General features: G+C 40.4%; 1 protein-coding gene across 3 annotated transcripts in view; it reads right to left on the bottom strand.

Annotated features, from left to right (window-relative positions):
* FAM53A (family with sequence similarity 53 member A) overlaps positions 1–18,972 on the bottom strand; it is a 99,765-nt gene that overhangs the window by 36,434 nt on the left and 44,359 nt on the right. For 2 of the 3 annotated variants that reach the window (XM_073610937.1, XM_073610936.1), the window contains exons 3-4: positions 8,025–8,079; positions 4,707–5,515 (exon numbers count right to left, since the gene is read on the bottom strand). In XM_073610937.1, the coding sequence (XP_073467038.1) occupies positions 4,707–5,515; positions 8,025–8,079 (864 nt within the window). The remainder of the gene's footprint in view (positions 1–4,706; positions 5,516–8,024; positions 8,080–18,972) is intronic. The other variant, XM_073610938.1, reaches the window with a different exon arrangement.

Below are 18,972 nucleotides of genomic sequence, written 5' to 3'. Positions count from 1 at the left end.
TTCCCTAAACAAAAATAAATTATATGCCTACGTCAGATGTCTTTATAGTGTTGAAGCAATACAGTCAACAACACTCCAATGGGGGGGTAGGGGGGGGGGGATCTGAAAGGAGAAATTAGAAATTTCTAGTCTGCAACATAAGAGTGCAAAAAGGCCCATGCAAAAAATGAGAAGCAAAAAGGTAGTAATCCACAATAACCAAATTTCAAAGTTAAAACAGTCAGATTTCTGCTTGGTTGCATTGCCAACCTGCATACAATGATTACCCAAGGGTAGTGACATTTCCTGTTCAGCATGTTGGTGGTGGGGATGGGCATGGACACAAAAACCCCTGCTAACTCCCAATGTGCGGCACAGCAACTTTCTGGATTGGAAGATCAGCAGGTTAGCAGTTAGCAACTATTTTTTAGGCTGCCAGGTATTAAGAACTCAAAGGGACCATAAACATAGGGGCGCCCTTGGTGCATGAAGAAAACAAATGTCATTAAATAGATCTGGGAGATTGGAGAACACAGCACCTGGGTTACAGGTAAAAAAGAATAAAAAAAAGTGAATAGTACAATTACGTTCTCTTCAAATGAAGGGACCACCGCCTTCTGCATTCACAAACTCCTTTTCCACAGGTCGATGTTCAAATGTTTGGCTTGTCCAAAAAAATCCTCAGTAAGCAGAAATTTTCATTTATTCATCAACCATTTTTTTGGAAGGACCATGAGAATGCAGAAAAGTAATGAGAGCAGACAGCTTCGTGAACAGGAAAGCGTATCATTCACTGTTCCATCACTGACAGGAGGAATCTTGTGCTATTCAAGACGCAATGTAAAATAAGTAGCAAGGACAGCACACCCTGAGCCATGAGGATTACAAGCCAGAGGAGGTCCAGACTGCTTACTTCCTTAAAGTATAGCTAAAGGCAAAACTTTTTATTTTATATATAGTTTTGGATAAAGTGAAGAGAGATTAGAACACCGATTAGATTTTTATTGCTGTCTGTGCCCCCGTAAGGAAGTCTCTATTTTTTCTGTTTACCATTATCATTGAAAGTTAAAGTAAAAGAAAAAAAAAAAAAAAAATCAAATTTTGGGGATGTCCCCAGAAAAGTAAGAGGGGGGAAATCTTCCAATGGAAAACTAGGAATTCCCTTTATTCACAAGGAATTCCTGTCAGCACGATTGCCCATTGTTTGGACTTCTGAAGAAGGTGCCCATTAAAGATACAAAATAAAAAATGTGGGCACCTCTTGGGATAATCCAGCCATATCCATAATGAAGAACACTATGCACCTTTTAGGACAGTGGTCTCCAAACTGTGGTCCTTTGCTTGCCTTTGTCTGGCCCTTCGGGCCACTATTCCTCCTACTAACACCAATGATGAGGCACCATTGCTTTCACTGATACAAACGACGGGGCACTATTCCTCCCATTGACACCAACAATGGTGGACTGTTCCTGCCACTTATACCAATGATGGAACATTATTCCTCCTCCTGACCACATTTTTTAAATCCCACTGACCACCAGTCCTGAGACATTGTGGACCCCCCATCAATGCTGGGGCATTTTATACTCCCTCTGGCCACAGTACAGCCCTCCTAAAATCTGGAAGGTATCTCCCCTTGTCGTTCTCAGGGATATATCTACCAATATAATGACACTCAAACATTTTAAAAACTGGAACTTTGTAGGCCTACTAATGCATGTGGTATACCATATGACTATCATGAGACCATCTACACATGCTTTGATATTTGGAGGATTTACTTTGCTAGCTACAAACAGCAAGGCAGCCTTACCAAGTAACCGATGAATGGGCAATGAAAAAACTGGATCATCCACAGTAACAAATACCCTAAAGGTTTAAGACAGGTTGTCAAAACATATCAGAATAGACAGTATTAAACAAAGTCAACAATGCCAAGTTACATTAAAAAAAAAAAGAAGAAATTTAGAAGCCGTCAAGTGCTGACAAGTCGAAGCTCTCTCAATATGCAGACACGAGTGTAGTGCGTAAGCTTCTCCCTCCAGCAGATAGGACAAAATAAAGGATCTTGTGTGATTTGGGTGGGTTATGAGAGGTCGGGTGAGGCACACAGCGTGAGAAAGGGACTTTCCTACAATTCTCTATTTTAAGCTTGCAACTCACTGCACATGCAGCTGGCAGGAGGGGGCTGCACTTATTTTCCATCTTGTGAACTTTTTGTAGGGCCATTAAAAGTACAGTATATTGTTATACTTGGGGCCTGTTCCAGACAGGGGTATGAATTCATGATTATAGGCAATATAACATAGAACAAAAAGCGGTGAATCAATGATTCTTAAAACTAAAAACATTTTAGCTCTTCTCTGAAAACAAAAAACCATCAAGGCGCCCAAATGACTGCCAACATTGGAGTCCTGCAATTTTGACAAGCTGACATGACAATCAGAATGAATGTGTTAGACAAATATGCCAGGGCACTACTTAGAATGGCATACCCTTTTTTGATTGGAATGTAAATTTTTAGATGACCTCCCAAATTCCTTCATTATATATAAACAGAATACTTCGATACAGATCAGCTGTAATATTTATGTTATTTATTACAGGTACTCAATGTATGCAGCTCTTTACCTATTTACTGCACATTCACATCAGTCCCTGCCCTCAAGGAGCTTACAATCTAAGGTCCCTAACTCACATTCATACATACACATGCTGGGGCCAGTTTAGATTAACCATCTTTTTTCTTTATAGTGTGGGAGGAAACTGGAGTACCCTGAGGAAACCCAGGCAGGCACAGTGAGAACATGCAAACTCCAGCCAGGCAGCGTCATGGCTGGGATTTGAACCACAACAACCCTAGTGCCTTTAGGCGTTAGTGCTAACCACTTGGCCACTGTGCTGCCCAGTAGTAATGAAGTACCTTAGATGGAGAAAATTATGCTCTTCTGCATCCTTCCAGTGCAGTACATTCCTGAAGATGCTTGATCATATGATCTTAGCTGAAGAGGGAAAACTGGCCAATCTGAATGGTGATCCTTACATTTAACGGATATAAAGAGCCAAGTGCCTTACTTTTGACAGCACTGGAGGGGGGGGGGGGTCAAGAACTGCATTTTCTCCAGGAAAGGTAAGTAAGCCCTTTTGTTACTCTACTTACCCATCCCAACAAGACTATTAGTGTTAAAATCAATGCACATGCCTACTTTAAATACAGCATGGTAAAACCATGCTGATAGGAGGCAAGCATCGATGTGTTGTGAGAATCTGAAAATTAATGGATATTAGATAAATGCTAGACCCTATATATATGGCCAGTACTACAGAAAAGAAAGAGGTCTATACAGAGATCAAGTAACTATCAAAAATACTTTGTTTTTCTGACCCAGATCAAAAATGGTACAAAAAAAAAAAAAGTTAGACCAAAGCCCAACTTGCATTTCAGACTCTTTCCCTTCTGTCTTGTTTTAAAGATTAATCTGATTTTGGTTGGCTTCCACAAAATGTCTGCCTTCGTTAGGATACTTTAATGCACCTCATGTACTGAAACAATGGTTCATTTTTTTAGCACTCCTGGATATTTCTGGACAAAATCGTCTTCTGTGTCTGTACATACCTCGCTATCATTTCCTGAGTTCTGACTCCTAAGTGTTATGAATGGCAAAATTTCCCATCTTCCCACCACTCCTTAACTTGAGATTAAATTGGAAGAAAGGAAAGAGAAAACACTCAAAAGCAAAGCACAATGCACTCATATCTTCCACTGTAGGTCATTTCCAGGCAGGACGCACATACTGCTCGATATGATAACACGGGAAATATTTTGATGTACACATCAATAATAATTACCAGCTCACTAACCAAGTGTAATTCTGACAGCTTTTTTGTTGAAAATGTGTCATGCATGTGAATACTTTCACTGTTTCAGGGTATGACCAGACACATTTTTTTCTTCATTTTAAATAGAGAAGGACTAGTACCACCATCGGGTTTTTACTGCTATCTGGTGCTGTGAGTTTTACCTTCAACTTCCCGTCCTGCTGCTAACATTTTACCAGATAGGAAGTGGACAACTAATAAAACTGCTTTTCTTTAGTAAGGGAACACTTAGAACCCCTGTCAGAATTTTTACTCCTGTGTCCCTGTTGCATCACTTCCTATTTCATAAAACCATTGTCAGCAAATCTGGAAGTGAGGACAAATCTCTCCAACAAAGCCCTGGATAGCAATAAAAACCTGACAGGAACAATGTTTCTTGGATTAATACTTTAAACAAGAATTCCTGACCCAATATTATTTTACATATTACTTTTAAAAATTATTATTATTTACTATGAAACTATTAGTGAACACAACATACAGGGATATGGGAAATGATTACTGACATTGACACACATACGCCTACACAGGTTGAACTGGATGGACTATTGTTTTTATTCAACCTTACCAACTATGTTGGTATTATTCACAATGTGGGGAGTTGCCGGCCTAAATGTAATTCAGTGGAAACTTGGCACTGCGAGGCTTCTTGGAAATCATAAATGGCTATCCCTATAGAATTTCATAACATTTTATAGTAAAATTACTGATGTTTTTATGAAAGTAAGGCTTTGCCTTCAGTTCTATTTTTTACATTCTTCAAAAAAATGAATGAATGGGAGAACCTACCAATACACCAATAAGTCAACAATGACAGATACACAGGTCTGACACGCAGAAAGACTTACCCGGGTCATTTTAAAGAAATCTATAGATGGCCTGCTCCACCGGACGTCCTCATCACGTCTGCGCTTTAGCCGGACTTTCCTCTCATTTAACACACAAGGCTGGGAACGGCACCGCAGTAAGCCCTGGCGCCGCCTCAGCTCTGGGGTAGATGTTGGTGTGCTGTTGGCTGAAGGCAAAATATCTCCTGGTTCTGTGATGTGCTCCTGAGACAGAGAAAGGCGCCTCCTTGGACTGAAGTCGCAAGGGCCACCAGAGTTCCAACGTATGCTGGAGGTTGTGCTTCCTTCGCTACCATCCACAAAGCCACTGCTGGCAGAAGAGGGCCTTGGGACAGGAGACGTGTTGCAGGCAGGCACTGTGAACACATTGTTGTTGTTAAGAGACGGGGCATTCTGCGGCAGGCAGACACTTGTGCTTCTCTGCAAGGTGGCGCTGCCGTGACTGTTACAGCGCTGTAAAGTGGCACTGCCACCGCTGTTGCATCGCCTCTTTGAAACGGGAGTCCAAACCTTGGAATTGCCTGGTTTCCAGGGTGACCGACAGCGAGACAGTTCGTCTGGCTCAGACAGTGACCTGCAGTGTCTTTTCGTCGGGGGTGCCAGCGGCTGTCCAAAGCTGTCATTGAGATTGAGTTCCCTTATCCACCCTGATAATAAGGACTGATTGGGGGACTCGTTCTGCCATGGCAGAGTAAAGTTGGCTGGAGTGCCGGTGCTGTAGGGACACATAGAAAAGGGAAAAATCGAGTTCTTGTTCAGTTCCGCCCTTATTGGACAAGCCCTGTCAATCATTTTCCAGGGACTGTCCTCTACAAGAGAAAAAGAAGAAAAAAAAAAAAGAAAAAAAGAAAAAACAAAGATGAATATTAGAACAGCAGCAACATTCTAAAATACAAATTTTTCTTTAAACATACATAAAGCACATAATACCAAACACCTAGGTGATGGCAGAGTCATATCAGAAGAGGCTAGGTTTATTTTTAGGGCTGAGAAACTGCAGTGTAGACGGATAACTCAACTCGCTTCAACTCAAATAGCACAGTCTTTTTTACAAAAGGGAATTCTCAGAAGCATGTATATAACACTCTGCCCTCAGCTGCGTGTGCTGTTAGCACCTTTTTTTTCACAATATAATTCAATTACTTAACTGATAATGTATTCTGGTATTATGATGATAGCTGGACCAATATTCGTTTTCCACCTCCAGGTTGCATTTATTAATCTACTACATAGTAGCTGACAAAATAGGCGTTGTATTATTCAGAACTTTCTTATATGCATTAAAAGTCATTAACATTTTAATGGGATCCTAGCCTTGGTTTTACAGTTTTGTTTTATGTGTGTCTAAAGCATTGAAGACGTTTGTGCTATCAGATAGATATGAATAAAGCGATTATAGATTTAATAAAGGCATAGGGTCTCAGGCATTTTCCAGGTGCTGAACCCAAACCAACATCAAGTATATATGTAGCCAAAAGGGATTAAAACCCCTTCTAAGTATTTTTTTTTTTTCTGTCTGTGTAACATTGGGGAAACCTCAATTCACTTCCTGCCCCAGATGCACAACAGGATGCTAGTGGAAAATTCCCAAAATGAGGGAACTCCCCTCTTGGGTGTCTACAGACGTCATGTCCCCTTACCTCTGGTTCTGGGGATAACATTTTTGATTTTCCCTCACTTTCCTTCTCGATGACAATAGTCACCCACACAAAGAAAGGGGTGAATCTCCCCAATGGGAACACATACAGCAATAAAAATAACTTTAAGGTCTAACCCCTTGGCCAATGTATCCGAAATTGAGGAAAAAAGGTTCTGCCTAGAGATACAAGGTAAAGACAACCAGTCATGGTTGGCCTTATGCAAGAATCTGTAAATTCAGTCTTACATCTTCATAAATGTGGAAGGTCACCCATGGTAGACGAATATCTGCCCTTTTTTTAGTCCTAATTTACACTGTTTGGGGATGAATCTAGGTCCTAAGAGAACACCTCAAGGCTGCCCTGCCAACCACTTTGGAGCACGATGATGGTGTGGGTTATCAGAAAAGGTTTAAGCAGTTGATATTGCAGCTACTGACTCTCAGCCCTAATAATCATCCTCAAAAAAAACTAAAACATAAGCTAAGGGGGAAATGCATTAAATATAAGACTAAATGTTCAAGACGTCTTGCAGACCCAATACCCCTTGCCTTTTTTAAGGGCCAAATATGAAAACATCGGAGGCTGAAGGAGGAGAGAGTATGGAATCAACCACAGGAAAAATTAGATTTTTAAATATAAAGCAAAGAAGCCAGAGGCTTGAGGCCACCTTAGAAGGTAAGATAACCATCAAGTTCACTTTAAGGATAACCCATGAGTTCAGAAATACCGGAGCTACCATTGATAACTTGTAAAAAGGCCAAAGCTTCGGGTCTAGCAGCATGATCCTGGGATTACTACCTAGCGAGTCACTGACCTAGAAAATAATAACATTGCAGACTTGTCTGCATACTTTTTCCAGGTGAAGGATTCACGTTTAAATTGAAAAAAGAAAATGGGTTACAAGTAAGCGCAGTCAAAAAATGGAAATGTAATTTAAAACTGTACTGAAATTGTATTTTTTGTGATAAACTTTTTAAAATTTATTTCCGTTTAAATGTTTTAAAAGTTGGACAGATATCACCTGGTCTTTAAAGCCAAATTCTTATTCTCGGATTTGCAAACAGCTGTTCAGATTAATTTTGGCGCACACAAACCATACCCGATTTGATTTTAATTTAAGCAAATCCAGCAATGAACGCGGCAAACTTAATGCAAGATTCAGACCTACAGCTGCGTTAGCATGAGCAAAACACAAAAAAAAAAAAACTTACATCTTAAAGGACTTCCTTTTCAAACAATGAAATAAATTGTGAATGCAACACTTAAGAGGAAGTTCTAAAATAAGGATTCTGATTCTGAATGAAGTCCAGCTCTATTTAAGGGAAGGAGGGAGTCCAGCTTTTTGTGTCTGTTATAATCTGGCCCATTTAAATGTTTTAAATATCAGAAGGATGGGATGAAATATGTCCCTGTCCATCCAGCCAGCGGCTGGCCAACAGAGCAGGCTGCATTTAATATGCAAAGCTCCTTAGAGGCATACAATCGCTGTGAGCCACTGATTCGTACCCATTGTTCCACAAACCGTTTAAGCCAGCAGGCTCTCAACCCATATTTTCAAGCTCTGCATATAATTAGCACCAGAAAAGGGTTCTATTTTTTTTTTTCCTCCTCACTGTTAGTTGAACACCTTGCTTTTCATATAAAAGAAAAAATCTGCTAAGGTTTCACGAAAACTTACCATTGATTTCGTAAGGGAACAAGGTGCCACCATTGTTCAGCTTCTCAGAAGAGCGCTGAAATTAACCAAAGGAAAAAGTTTCAACACCATACAACAGAACATGGTGTGAAAAATACACAAATCATACACTTTGCGAGCAGGACTAAAAAAAAAAAAAAAAAAAAAAAAAAAATATTATATGACAATCAGATGTACATGGTACTGGCCAATGCAGAGAAGGTACATGTGGGTGAAAAATTCACTGCAGGGGTAGGCCAGATCTCAGTATTGTTTAAACGAAAAACAGAACTTCGCCATCTGTTCCGTTTTCAATACGTGAGAAATTGCAACAGCTGTAATGTGTTAAGTAGTATTGCTAAATGGCCTTGATATAAAACATTACAGGATCATGTCTTTACTGGAAAGTGACTTACAAAAGAAAATTGTTTTATAGCACACACAAATCTCTTTGAAACACAAAAGGGTCTAGTAGATTTTGTTTCTGCTTTTAGATTCAATTAGAAATAGAATTTAGACACAATGGTAAATGCTGGCAATAAAGAAACACATATAGGTCTAGATATTTTTATGATTAAAGAAATCTTAGATCCAGATAAAACACAGATTCAATAAAAATTCAAGCTTTGGCTGATTTATCCAGGTTATTTCAGAAGATGTAGCACCAAGCATAATAAGAGCACAACACAATGAACCTTATCACGTGGTTAGAAGAGCTGATATTTATGGCATCTCAAAATGCTGATAACGTAAGGAAAAAGAAGTTCATTAAAAATTCTGTAGCTTTTACAATTCCCAGCCTTGATGTGTACCAATGCCAGGACATTCAAATATTTACATACTTCAAATCAAGTCCTCAGTGCTCTCTCTAGCTGCTTGTTATCTGAAGTAATCAATTCTCAAAGATCATAATCATGACTTTAAAGCTTGTTTCAGTCGGTTTCAAACAGCCTAACCACCTGCTGTGTTTTTACAATAGAAGGCTGGCAGGCTGTCAAGATTCTGGTCCAATAGAGAAGGAAAATAGCTGACATTTCAATGCCTCCGTTTTGAATTTTGAGGATTGATTTCTCCACCATGTCTATAGCTACATAGCAGTAAATGGTTGTTTTACAGTTCTTTTATTACTTGTTTAGTATATGTAATTTAGTTTGCACACTCTGCACACTTGTGGACAGAATAAGTATAAAAAGAGATTACACTGCTCCTCACAATGGATCTTTACCACTTGTATAAATCTATTCCACACCCCAATACGTCATCCTAATCTCCTAGCCTCTGGTGACAGTCATGTAAAAAAAAAAAAAATAGGCCTTACTCTATGTAAAAAAAACTTGGCATTAAGCACATGGTCTCTACTGAAGGGGTTTTAGTAGTTCTACCTGGAATTTTTCTGTATCTGAGCCCAAATGATCAATGCTGGCTGGCACCAGAGGAAAGAAGACAACTGGGAATTCCAGCAAAAAAAATTCCAGTGTCCAAAAAACTTATAATAAAAGGGATGATTAGAACAGCACAATCCTATGCAGAAGGTGTAGGTCCACTTTAATTGGGTTCTAAAAATGTTTAAATATAATGAAATGCACACAGATCAAACTAAACACTTTAAAGCGAAACGTCAGCCATTTTTTCATCTTTCCATCTATTAAATCCTCTGCCCTTGTTTTAACTTTGGATAGTAAAACATTTTTTTTCTGTCGGTAAATACCTTATACAGCCCACTTCCTGTTTCTTGTCTGGTAAAAAGCCTAGGCTTATGACATAATGCACAGCTCTCTCTCATGCTTGTGAGCGTTTGACAGGAGGGGGGGGTGTTGGGGGGAGAGTCATAAGAGGGCCAATAAGAGCTGCAGAGCTGGAGGCGTGCCTCTGTAAATCCAGGAAGTGAACAGGCAGCAGCTTCAGGTGCCCACAGTTAAAATGGATGCAACCAGACTCAGTGGAGGGAGATTTCTGCAGCATATTTGGCAAGTACAGAAACACAGTGTATATATAAAATATGCAAAGTAGTTGGAGGGAAGCTTCAGAATGGCAAAGGTGTTTTTATTACAAATTATGTGAGCAGACAGCAGTTCCTCTTTAAACAAAACTCCAGACAGAAGTCTGTAAGGTTTTTTATGATTGTATAGCGAAGCTTGTGGTTCCAGAAGAATCAGACAACTCCATTCCAGGGAAACTGTAAAATCACTGAATAATATCGTTGCCTCCAACAAAACAAGTGCATTTCTATAAAGATTTAAATATGCTGCCAACCAAAACTTTTTAGTTCTGCTTAGAATGGGGAAAGGGTAGGATCTACAGTACGTGAGGTTTTTCATATCCTGGTCTCTACAGCAGAAGATTTTGCCTCACTTCCTATCCCAGTATCAATGACGACCAACAAAGTTATAGAGGGGGGCATTTTTGTAAGGTTACAGACCGCAAAAAGAACATCTGTCCCAAGAATAATGGTCATCAGATTCAATCCTGCCCCATTCCAAAATTGAAAGTTTTGACTAAGTCAACTCCAGATGTGACATTTCAGTTTTGCATAGCTTACATGTTGAGTATTGTGCCAAGACATCTGGGGGAGGTTGAAGGGGACTGTGTCTTTTAGGTCTCTCAATCCAGCTTAAAATCCGCACAGTAGTTTGTCTTCAACCCCCTCCTACTAGGCCTTTGCCACATGCTAACAAAAATTCAGTTGCGTCCAGTATGTGCAATATAAAGCCAAACAAATTACATCAGACACCCCCTTTAATATGGGGTATCTTGCCAGAATTTAAGTCATAACAGGCTAACAGTGACTTGGCCCCAAAGTTGCTCTCTCAAAAACTAAAAACAATTTGTGCAAGCTTGCCTTCGCACATGCACTGTTATGTCACAACAATAAGCCGTGTGCTATGTAGCATACAGCATAGGCAGTAATTGTGAAAGAATATATAAAAAAAGGACAAGTTCATAGTCGTCACTTCGTGGAACAAAATAAAGCCATAAAACATGGCTGATTAACAAACTTCCTCCTCCAAATGCCTCGTGGACTGTGATTTATTTTTCACTAGGCCAAAAAAGATACTATTGTTCAGACACTTCCTTTACAATGATGGCTTATTTTGCATGGAAGGTAAACATCCTTAAATGTTCTTGTCTTTCTGAACTCTACAAGAAGAAACCAAGGAGATGCAGACGGATTAACCCTAGATAACCCAGACTGCTGCAGGGCCAATACATTGAACTATTTTCAGCATATAGTAATTGTGCTCCAGTTTGAGGCCCTGAACTATGGGGACTGTGGCCAAATAAAGACACACAAAATGTCACCAGCATTGCCTGTAGCATTCATGCAGGCCTGATTTTCCCCATTACCAATTTACCGTTGTCTTGTCCTGTATGGTGTCTCTGTGGAGGTGATCATTTTCCTGAAGTAGAGCTTTGATTTTCCGCTTTCAGAGCTGCCCCCCCGATGACTGGTGATCTGAAGACTGGAGGGGGAATATTCAAGATGCAGCAGGAGAGGTGCAGATTGCACAAATCCACAGAATGAATAAAATAGGAGCAGGGAGATCCTTGACATGTAGCTCCTCAATTCAGCTTGTTCTCCAGCAAAGAAAACCGTGAGCATCACAGTGCATAACACTAGTAGCCAAAGGCACAGTACCCTAGATTACATACTATAAAGATACAGCTTTGAGGCTACAGAGCATGAGTTGTTAGGGAATGCCACTTCAGAAAGTGAACTACTTTTTTCAGGGGAAAGGCAAAGGGTTTTCAGGGTACATAGGCACAATTAGATGTTCTGTAAAAGATAGGAAATCTTTACCTGAGTGCCAGGCCATAGCAGTAAGTACACCCTTCCCTGCTTGAGCTAACAATGGACTGCTGATGTCTTAATATGCATGTGGCACTTTTCGTACCAGTACATGTAGAGATCAACTCCTACCCAAGTATATTTTTGACTAAGAATGTCTGTTGATAGGTTGGACTGTGAGATATTTGCCATTTTTCAGGGGCTGCAAAAAAGAATTCCTATATCTACACAATTGGTATGGTTACTGAGAAAACAAATATGGGTGTCAGTCTTCCCCACTGGATTGTCCATAACATGGGCCACAAATAGGAGAAATCATAGCGCTGGTTATAGCCTTGCTAGAGGGGCAAGTAAACTAATTATGGAAGACATTGCCAATGCTATCTTTGATGTAAGCAGCAGCAGGTGCAAAGTTGACCTTTCCCGTACAATGCAGAATGTACTTTTTAAACCTTACAATGGATGTAAGTACGTTCATTGATCTAAGAGACATGTGTGACACACTGGTGTCAGGGAGTATTAATGAAGGCCCCTTGACCTCATAGTGAAAGGGAGCCTTGACTGATGAGGGCATGGCTAGGAAGTGGGTGCGGATACACGCAATATGTAAAGTAGCGCAAAACGATTGGCCACTTAGATGTGTGGTGAGGGGGCCGGGTCTGAACTCTAATAAAAATTTTCACAGAGGTAACCAGATGTGCCTTGAGCAACAGCAACTGAAGAGTTTCCTACCCTTCAAACCTGTAGTTGCTGTTTGTCACAGCTTTCTTAGCGGTTTTTGACCTTGCCAGCATTAAAAGTTGCCATAATGGGCTAAGCTGTTGATTGGAAGTTGGATCAGTCTACTGTCTGCCCAGCACTTATGGTAAAGACATGCCCTTTAGACGTGGTCAAGTTAATGTTCAAGTGTGCTAACAGTATGACTGACTGGCACTGTTTAAGTGTTTATGTTGGAAATTAATTGTACTGAAAATTTTAAAGCTGTGGCCTTGCCCTTTCCAACTTAATTGGTCTATGTGTTGTTTTTGGGGGGCAAGATTACTGAGTATTGGGTCCTTAAGCCTATGCTCCTCAGCAGTCAAGCTATAATACCTATGCCCACAAACATGTCCTTACGCTGTCCGTGTCTGAATTCATGCAATTTATAGGCCACAATAGACCACCATAGAAAAACCTTGCTGGTTGGAAGCATTTAACACAAGGCAGTACTCAAACCAATTTAACACTGGTGCTACATTACTATCTGCATTAAGGATAGCTCCTAACCAAGGATTACTGATATTAGACAAATTTAACATGAAAAAGGCCAGTGCATTTTTATGGCACAAATTGTTCAGAGGTATTTTGCATTTGCAAAATTGAATATGCATGAAAAACATCAAGAAATGTAGCCCCTTTAAGATTTAATTTGAGTTTGCTTTATATTTCAGAAGCCTAGTCTGCGTGCAATATAGAAATAATTAGAATCGCTTAAAAACTCCAGCTCATTTACTTTGGCTTGCATGCTTTTTTTCCTTCCGAGAAATGAGCAGTGTTTGTATATAGTAGATTCCACATACAGTGACCCAGTTCTGAAGCAAGTCAGAGCTTATAGCTTGCAAAGCACCATATAGCTAGAGGCAAAGGGTTTTAATTATACAAGCACTGAAAGCACAACGCAACAGTTTCTCCCTGTGTGCTCAGAAAGGATCTCCCCACCGCACCCATCATATCACCATCCTGCAGGCTTGGTCAGCAAACCTTCAAGGACTAGATCACATGAATGGCTGCAGTTAACCGTTTCATTGCCCAAATGACTGCCTTCAGGTTGCATAATGTGGATGCGTCAAATCTCGGAGCACTGGATGCTCCATAAAACAGCAATATTACAGAGATTAAACCTCATTGTGTGGGACATTTCTTCCGGCTTGTTACAAAATAGGTACTCACAGAATTTGATGTGAGGGAAACTTGTGGTGCTGTCCACAGCAACATCCTTCCAAACCTAAACAAGCCCATCCATTGGAGATATCTTTATCGGCCGAGTTGGCCTTACTGGGTGTACAGGACAATGAACAGAGACCCCGATATACCAAATTGCTACTATTGTTGCTACTTTTTTATGCTAAAAAAGAGATTCTACTAAAGTGGACATCTCATCGACCTCCTACATTTAGAGCATGGGAAAATTCGATTAATGCTGTCCTACCTATGTATAAACTAACCTATATAAGTAGAGGTTGCCCCCCAGAAGTTTGTGCGGGTTTGGCAGCCATGGACTGACCCCATTTGACCTCCCACCTTATAGACGTCCTACACCTGCTTAGATGGCCTATAATGCATTTTGTTGAGGGTGGATTTGAACCCCCCCCCCCTTTTCCCTTTTTTTTTTTTTCCTCCCTCCTGCTACAGTATTTGACGATTCCCCCCCCCCCCCCCCCCCGCTCTTGAAGACATAAGTATGGGATAACTCAATGTAAGTTTATATTGCCTGATGCTTGTTGTATACATGTTGTATATTCATCTGTATATCTGACATACTATTTTCGAGAATAATATGTACTGCATTTCATATCTTCTCAAATAAAGACCAACCTTGTTGTTAAACAGGCCCATAGACTGCATGTAAAGTAGGGGTATACGCATATTTATTAGAACCACATGCATGAACGAGTGCAGTCTTTCAGTAATGGCGAGTATAATGCCTTCCAGAGATGGAGGTAAGCCAGAAAACTGAGTAGATAGCTGGCATCAACCAGTTGAAGTCTATGTGGAATTTCTCTGTGGAGAAACCCTGGGAAATCCTTAAACCTCTAAGGAATATTTACCAGAAATGGACTGTAGGCAATAAAAGCAGACTTGACACTCTACTGCTGCATTCACACCCAAGAATGAAGTGTACAGGCCGTTTTGGAACACTTTTCTGTGTGCTTTTAGGCATTTCTTTAGGCATATTCAGGCTTGAACATTTTTGTTGTTTTGGCCAATGGAAAGCTAGTTACTGAGAGGAGGAGATAGTTTTTTAGGTTGAAAAGACTAATGGGGCCAAAAACACTTCAAAATTAGCTCATACCTTTTTGAGCTTCAGGCATTGAGCTAAAAGTGGCTCATATGGGAGCAGGCATAATTAAAAAGCATGGGACTTTGGTTGTTAAGCATTTTGGAGCCTTGAGCTTCAAGCTACAAAATGGTCAGGTGAACCAAGGCTTAGGGCAACAAAGTGGAACTCCAGGCAAAACGTTATTTTGGATACACAGGGGAAGAGACAGAACCTCTTCCAGATTTTTATTTTCCGCTTCTGCCCAGTAGAAAGATTTTCTTTTACTGCTGTGATAATTGACACAAAAGGTAAAGGAAATCTCTACAGGTAAGGCAACATTTACACCTGAGCACATTGTAGCTCAAAGCTTCAAAAATGCACAACCTTAGACCTCATGCACACTGTTTTTCAGCCTGTAAAAGCATCCCTATGTTAGCCTATGTGTCTACAGGTGTATTAGGAGGAGAGCATTTGCAGGCTGAAAATAAAACATCAAAAGCTTGTTCAGGAGAGGCGCTGAAGAGCATCTAGATATATGTTTAGGTGTGGGGCCAATGGAATCCACAAAGGCTCAAATGCTTGCTGCACCTAATTGCATGTGCAATAGTCAGCTTTAGGTGCCAGGAGAAAGCATTCAGAGGTGCTAGACCAGTGATTGTCAACTTCCAAGGTAATGGGGAACCTCAAATGCGGCCCCTAATGTCTCCAAAGGGTCGGATATAATATTTATTACATGTAATGCTACAAAAAACTGTCACAGACTGAAAACTTAATAGAGGAAATTTTCAGAGATTGTTCTACGGGAGTGGTTGGCTACTGAATTCATGCTATAGAAGACAGTCAGAGACTAGAGACATGTTACATAGTAGGTGAGGTTGAAAAAAAGACACACGTCCTGCATTATACTGCTAGAACATTACTACTATCAAGGGACCTATTACAAATCAACGCTCCCTCTACTGACTGCTGGGGCCCAAGGACCACACTTCAAACACCAAAGGGCTGCAGGGTGGGCATCAGGGGGCTAAATAGAGGCCCTGTGTGCATGAGGCCTAATTCCCATGTATGTCAGTGGTGGCTACTCATATATTAGCATTCAAACTCCTGTAGTTCAAAGCCTGATACTCCAAAAGCTACTCAGGGCCGGTTTAAGCTTTTTTGGCCCCATAGAATTCAATGGGAACACATGTAGATGCTTGAATCAAGTGTTTTTGAGTGTTTTTCAGGCGTAATTTAGGCAGTTTTTTTTTTTTTTTTATCTTATTAGAACTGGTCTCCGCCTATAGAATTCCATTGGCAAAAACAATGCCTGAAGCGGGAATACACATTTAAACACTTGCAACATGCTTCTAAAACACTTGTACACACAAGCAATAAATCCCTCAACCAAAAATGCCTGAAATTTTCTCTGCTCAGGTGTGAATTTCGACCTAAGAGACAGCAGTAGAACTATCCCATAGTAGACCGGGAAAGGGTTAGAAGCTCTGTCATATTTTATGGCTGTCTGTCTCCCCATTAGGGGCATTACCCTTCACTTCCTGTGTGCTCATCATGACAAAAAGTAGGAGGAAACCACAATAAAATTTCTAGCCCATCCCCAGTCTCAATTAAAAAAAGTTGACTTGAGTGCCAAGTTCATTTGAAAGACATGATCATCTCCTTATCACTTTTACTCTCATTTTTTACATTACCCACCACCCAACCCTCAAGGTCCTAGGTACAATAGACAATTAACCCAGTTAAAATTAAAATGTGACTCAGGGTAAGCACATAATTCATTTCAGCACATCTTACTGTACTTTTAAACCAAACATTGTGTAACCAAGCAAACACTTGCCAGTAAGGGGACTGTTTTCAATACAAAATCTCAAAACTTATGCAACCTCGGACAAAGCTACCTAGGCGTATCCTGTGATTTTACTGCAAATCATGTTTAATAGGAATCCATTTGCATCAGCCTGAATAGAGATCTCACAGGTGGTTTTATTCCCAGTTATACAGCTGCTACCTCAGGCTAGTGAAGTCATGGCAATCCCTCATGCAACGCTGAACCAGTGGGAACAAGCTTTCCCATATAGGTGATCATTAAGCTAATCCCTTGTTTTCGGGCATCTTGTTACTGAGGCATGAAAAATATCAACCTTAAAGGGAACCTCCTGTGAAGACAAATGGAATGGTGACCGCTTACTTTGTGTAGGTGCAAGCTCTGAGGCTGTCATCTGAAGGTTGGCTTAATTGCCTAGTGACTCACTGACAAGCACTCAGGAAAAAGATGAACCCTTGTAGTGCATTCCCCTCCTCACTACCAAGGGTTAACTGCTCATCCTGCCTAGAGGATGATGAATCAGATGACATACCTTATTCCTGCAGACTTCCTATTCTTCGTTCTTCCTCTGGCCGCAGCTCTTTGATGTCATCTCATACAATGCAGGTCCAGCATTCCTGCATTGTACGTGAGGATGCCGAGGGCCCACCACATAGTCCAGTGAAGGAGAGCGCTGACTCCCAACGAAGTGGAAAATAAAATATATCACCCTACTTATCATCCCCTGTGCAAAAGGAGCAGTTAGCCTTTGCAATAGGGAAGTAGAGCCACTACAAAAGGTATTTTTTTCCCCAACAGAGTTCAGCTTTAACACTTTAAGGTCTTATCCTTCCCCCAGCCCCTGACTGAGCAGTGAAAAGAGAAGCAGCAGGCTGATGAAATCATCTGCCACTCAGCTCTCTCCCTCTGTCAGCATGTCCCTTGTTAACACAAACAACTCAATTTGATGCTTCCCTTCTCTAGTCTCTGCTGTACAGGGGTGTGAGAGCAGCAAATACCAGCTCATTTGCAGTACTTACACTGCTTGCACTTTAAAAAAAATACATAATGATCTATAAGGCCTGGATCACACCTATGCAGGTTGCAGTTGATGCATATTCCAAGTGCATTCTGAGTTTTTCAATACACGTATTTTGATCCATTGAAGTCTAAGGAACCAAAAACACAACCTTCTGGTCCCTGCCCCTTTCCATAAAATGCACAGATGTGAAAGTGACCCATAGGAAACCATGTTAAATAGACTGTAGTGTGTTTCTGCAAAACTGAAAATGCACTAAAAAATACATAGGTGTGAACCAGACCTTAATGAATAGAGAACTAAATATCTTTTTTTTGTCTTTTAGATCTTTTAAAGTTTAGCTTTAAGCTGATCACACACATATATATATATATATATATATATATATATATATATATATATATATATATATATATACATACACACACACACATACATACACATATACACATACATACACACAAATTCAGTAAAGCCTTATATGTTCATTACACACTACATTACACCACAAGACTATGATTCTAAAGGCTGCAAACAGCTGATAGGAATAGCTATTTGCATGCCTGTCACTCTCTGCTCTTTATCTACTTTATTATAGTGTGCTTTAATGACTATTTTTATGTCTTAAAAGCACAATAAAAACCAGCATGACATTGCTATGCTCCGATATGCACTATAAAGATATCAGAATACTTTGTACCCTACTCTTGGCAATAAAATGATTACATTGTAATGACAAACAAGACTTAAAGATCTTTATGCTTCTCTCTTGGTCCTTTTCTATTCCAAGATAAGTTATGTGTCAGATACCCATAGGCAAAGCAGTTAATACATATATAAAAAGCACTGGTTTCCAAACTGTGGCCCCTGACTAGCCTTTATCTGGCCCTTGGGGCACCATTCCTCCCACTTGTGCCAATAAGGCATACTTCCTGCCACTGACACTAATACCAATGATGGGGCACTATTTATACCGGTAATACCAATGATTGGGCACTATTCCTTCCACTGACACAAACCATAGGGCACTATTCCTTCCAGTAATATCAATGATGGGGCACTTTCCCTACCGGTAATATCAATGATGGGGCACTATTCCACTCACTGACACCAACCATAGGGCACTATTCCTCCCACTGACACCAACCATATGGCACTATTCCTCCTAGTAATGCCAATGATGGGGCACTATTCATCCTACTGACGCCAATTATAGGGCACTATTCCACCTAATAATGCCAATGATGGGGCACCATTTCTACAGGTAAAACCAATGATGGGGTACCATTCCTCTTCCTTCCT

Source organism: Aquarana catesbeiana, linkage group LG01, assembly GCF_042186555.1.
Source record: "Aquarana catesbeiana isolate 2022-GZ linkage group LG01, ASM4218655v1, whole genome shotgun sequence".
Classification (NCBI taxonomy): domain Eukaryota; kingdom Metazoa; phylum Chordata; class Amphibia; order Anura; family Ranidae; genus Aquarana; species Aquarana catesbeiana.
The sequence above is the reverse complement of the archived record's forward strand: the minus strand, read 5'-3'. Positions and strand labels throughout refer to the sequence as shown.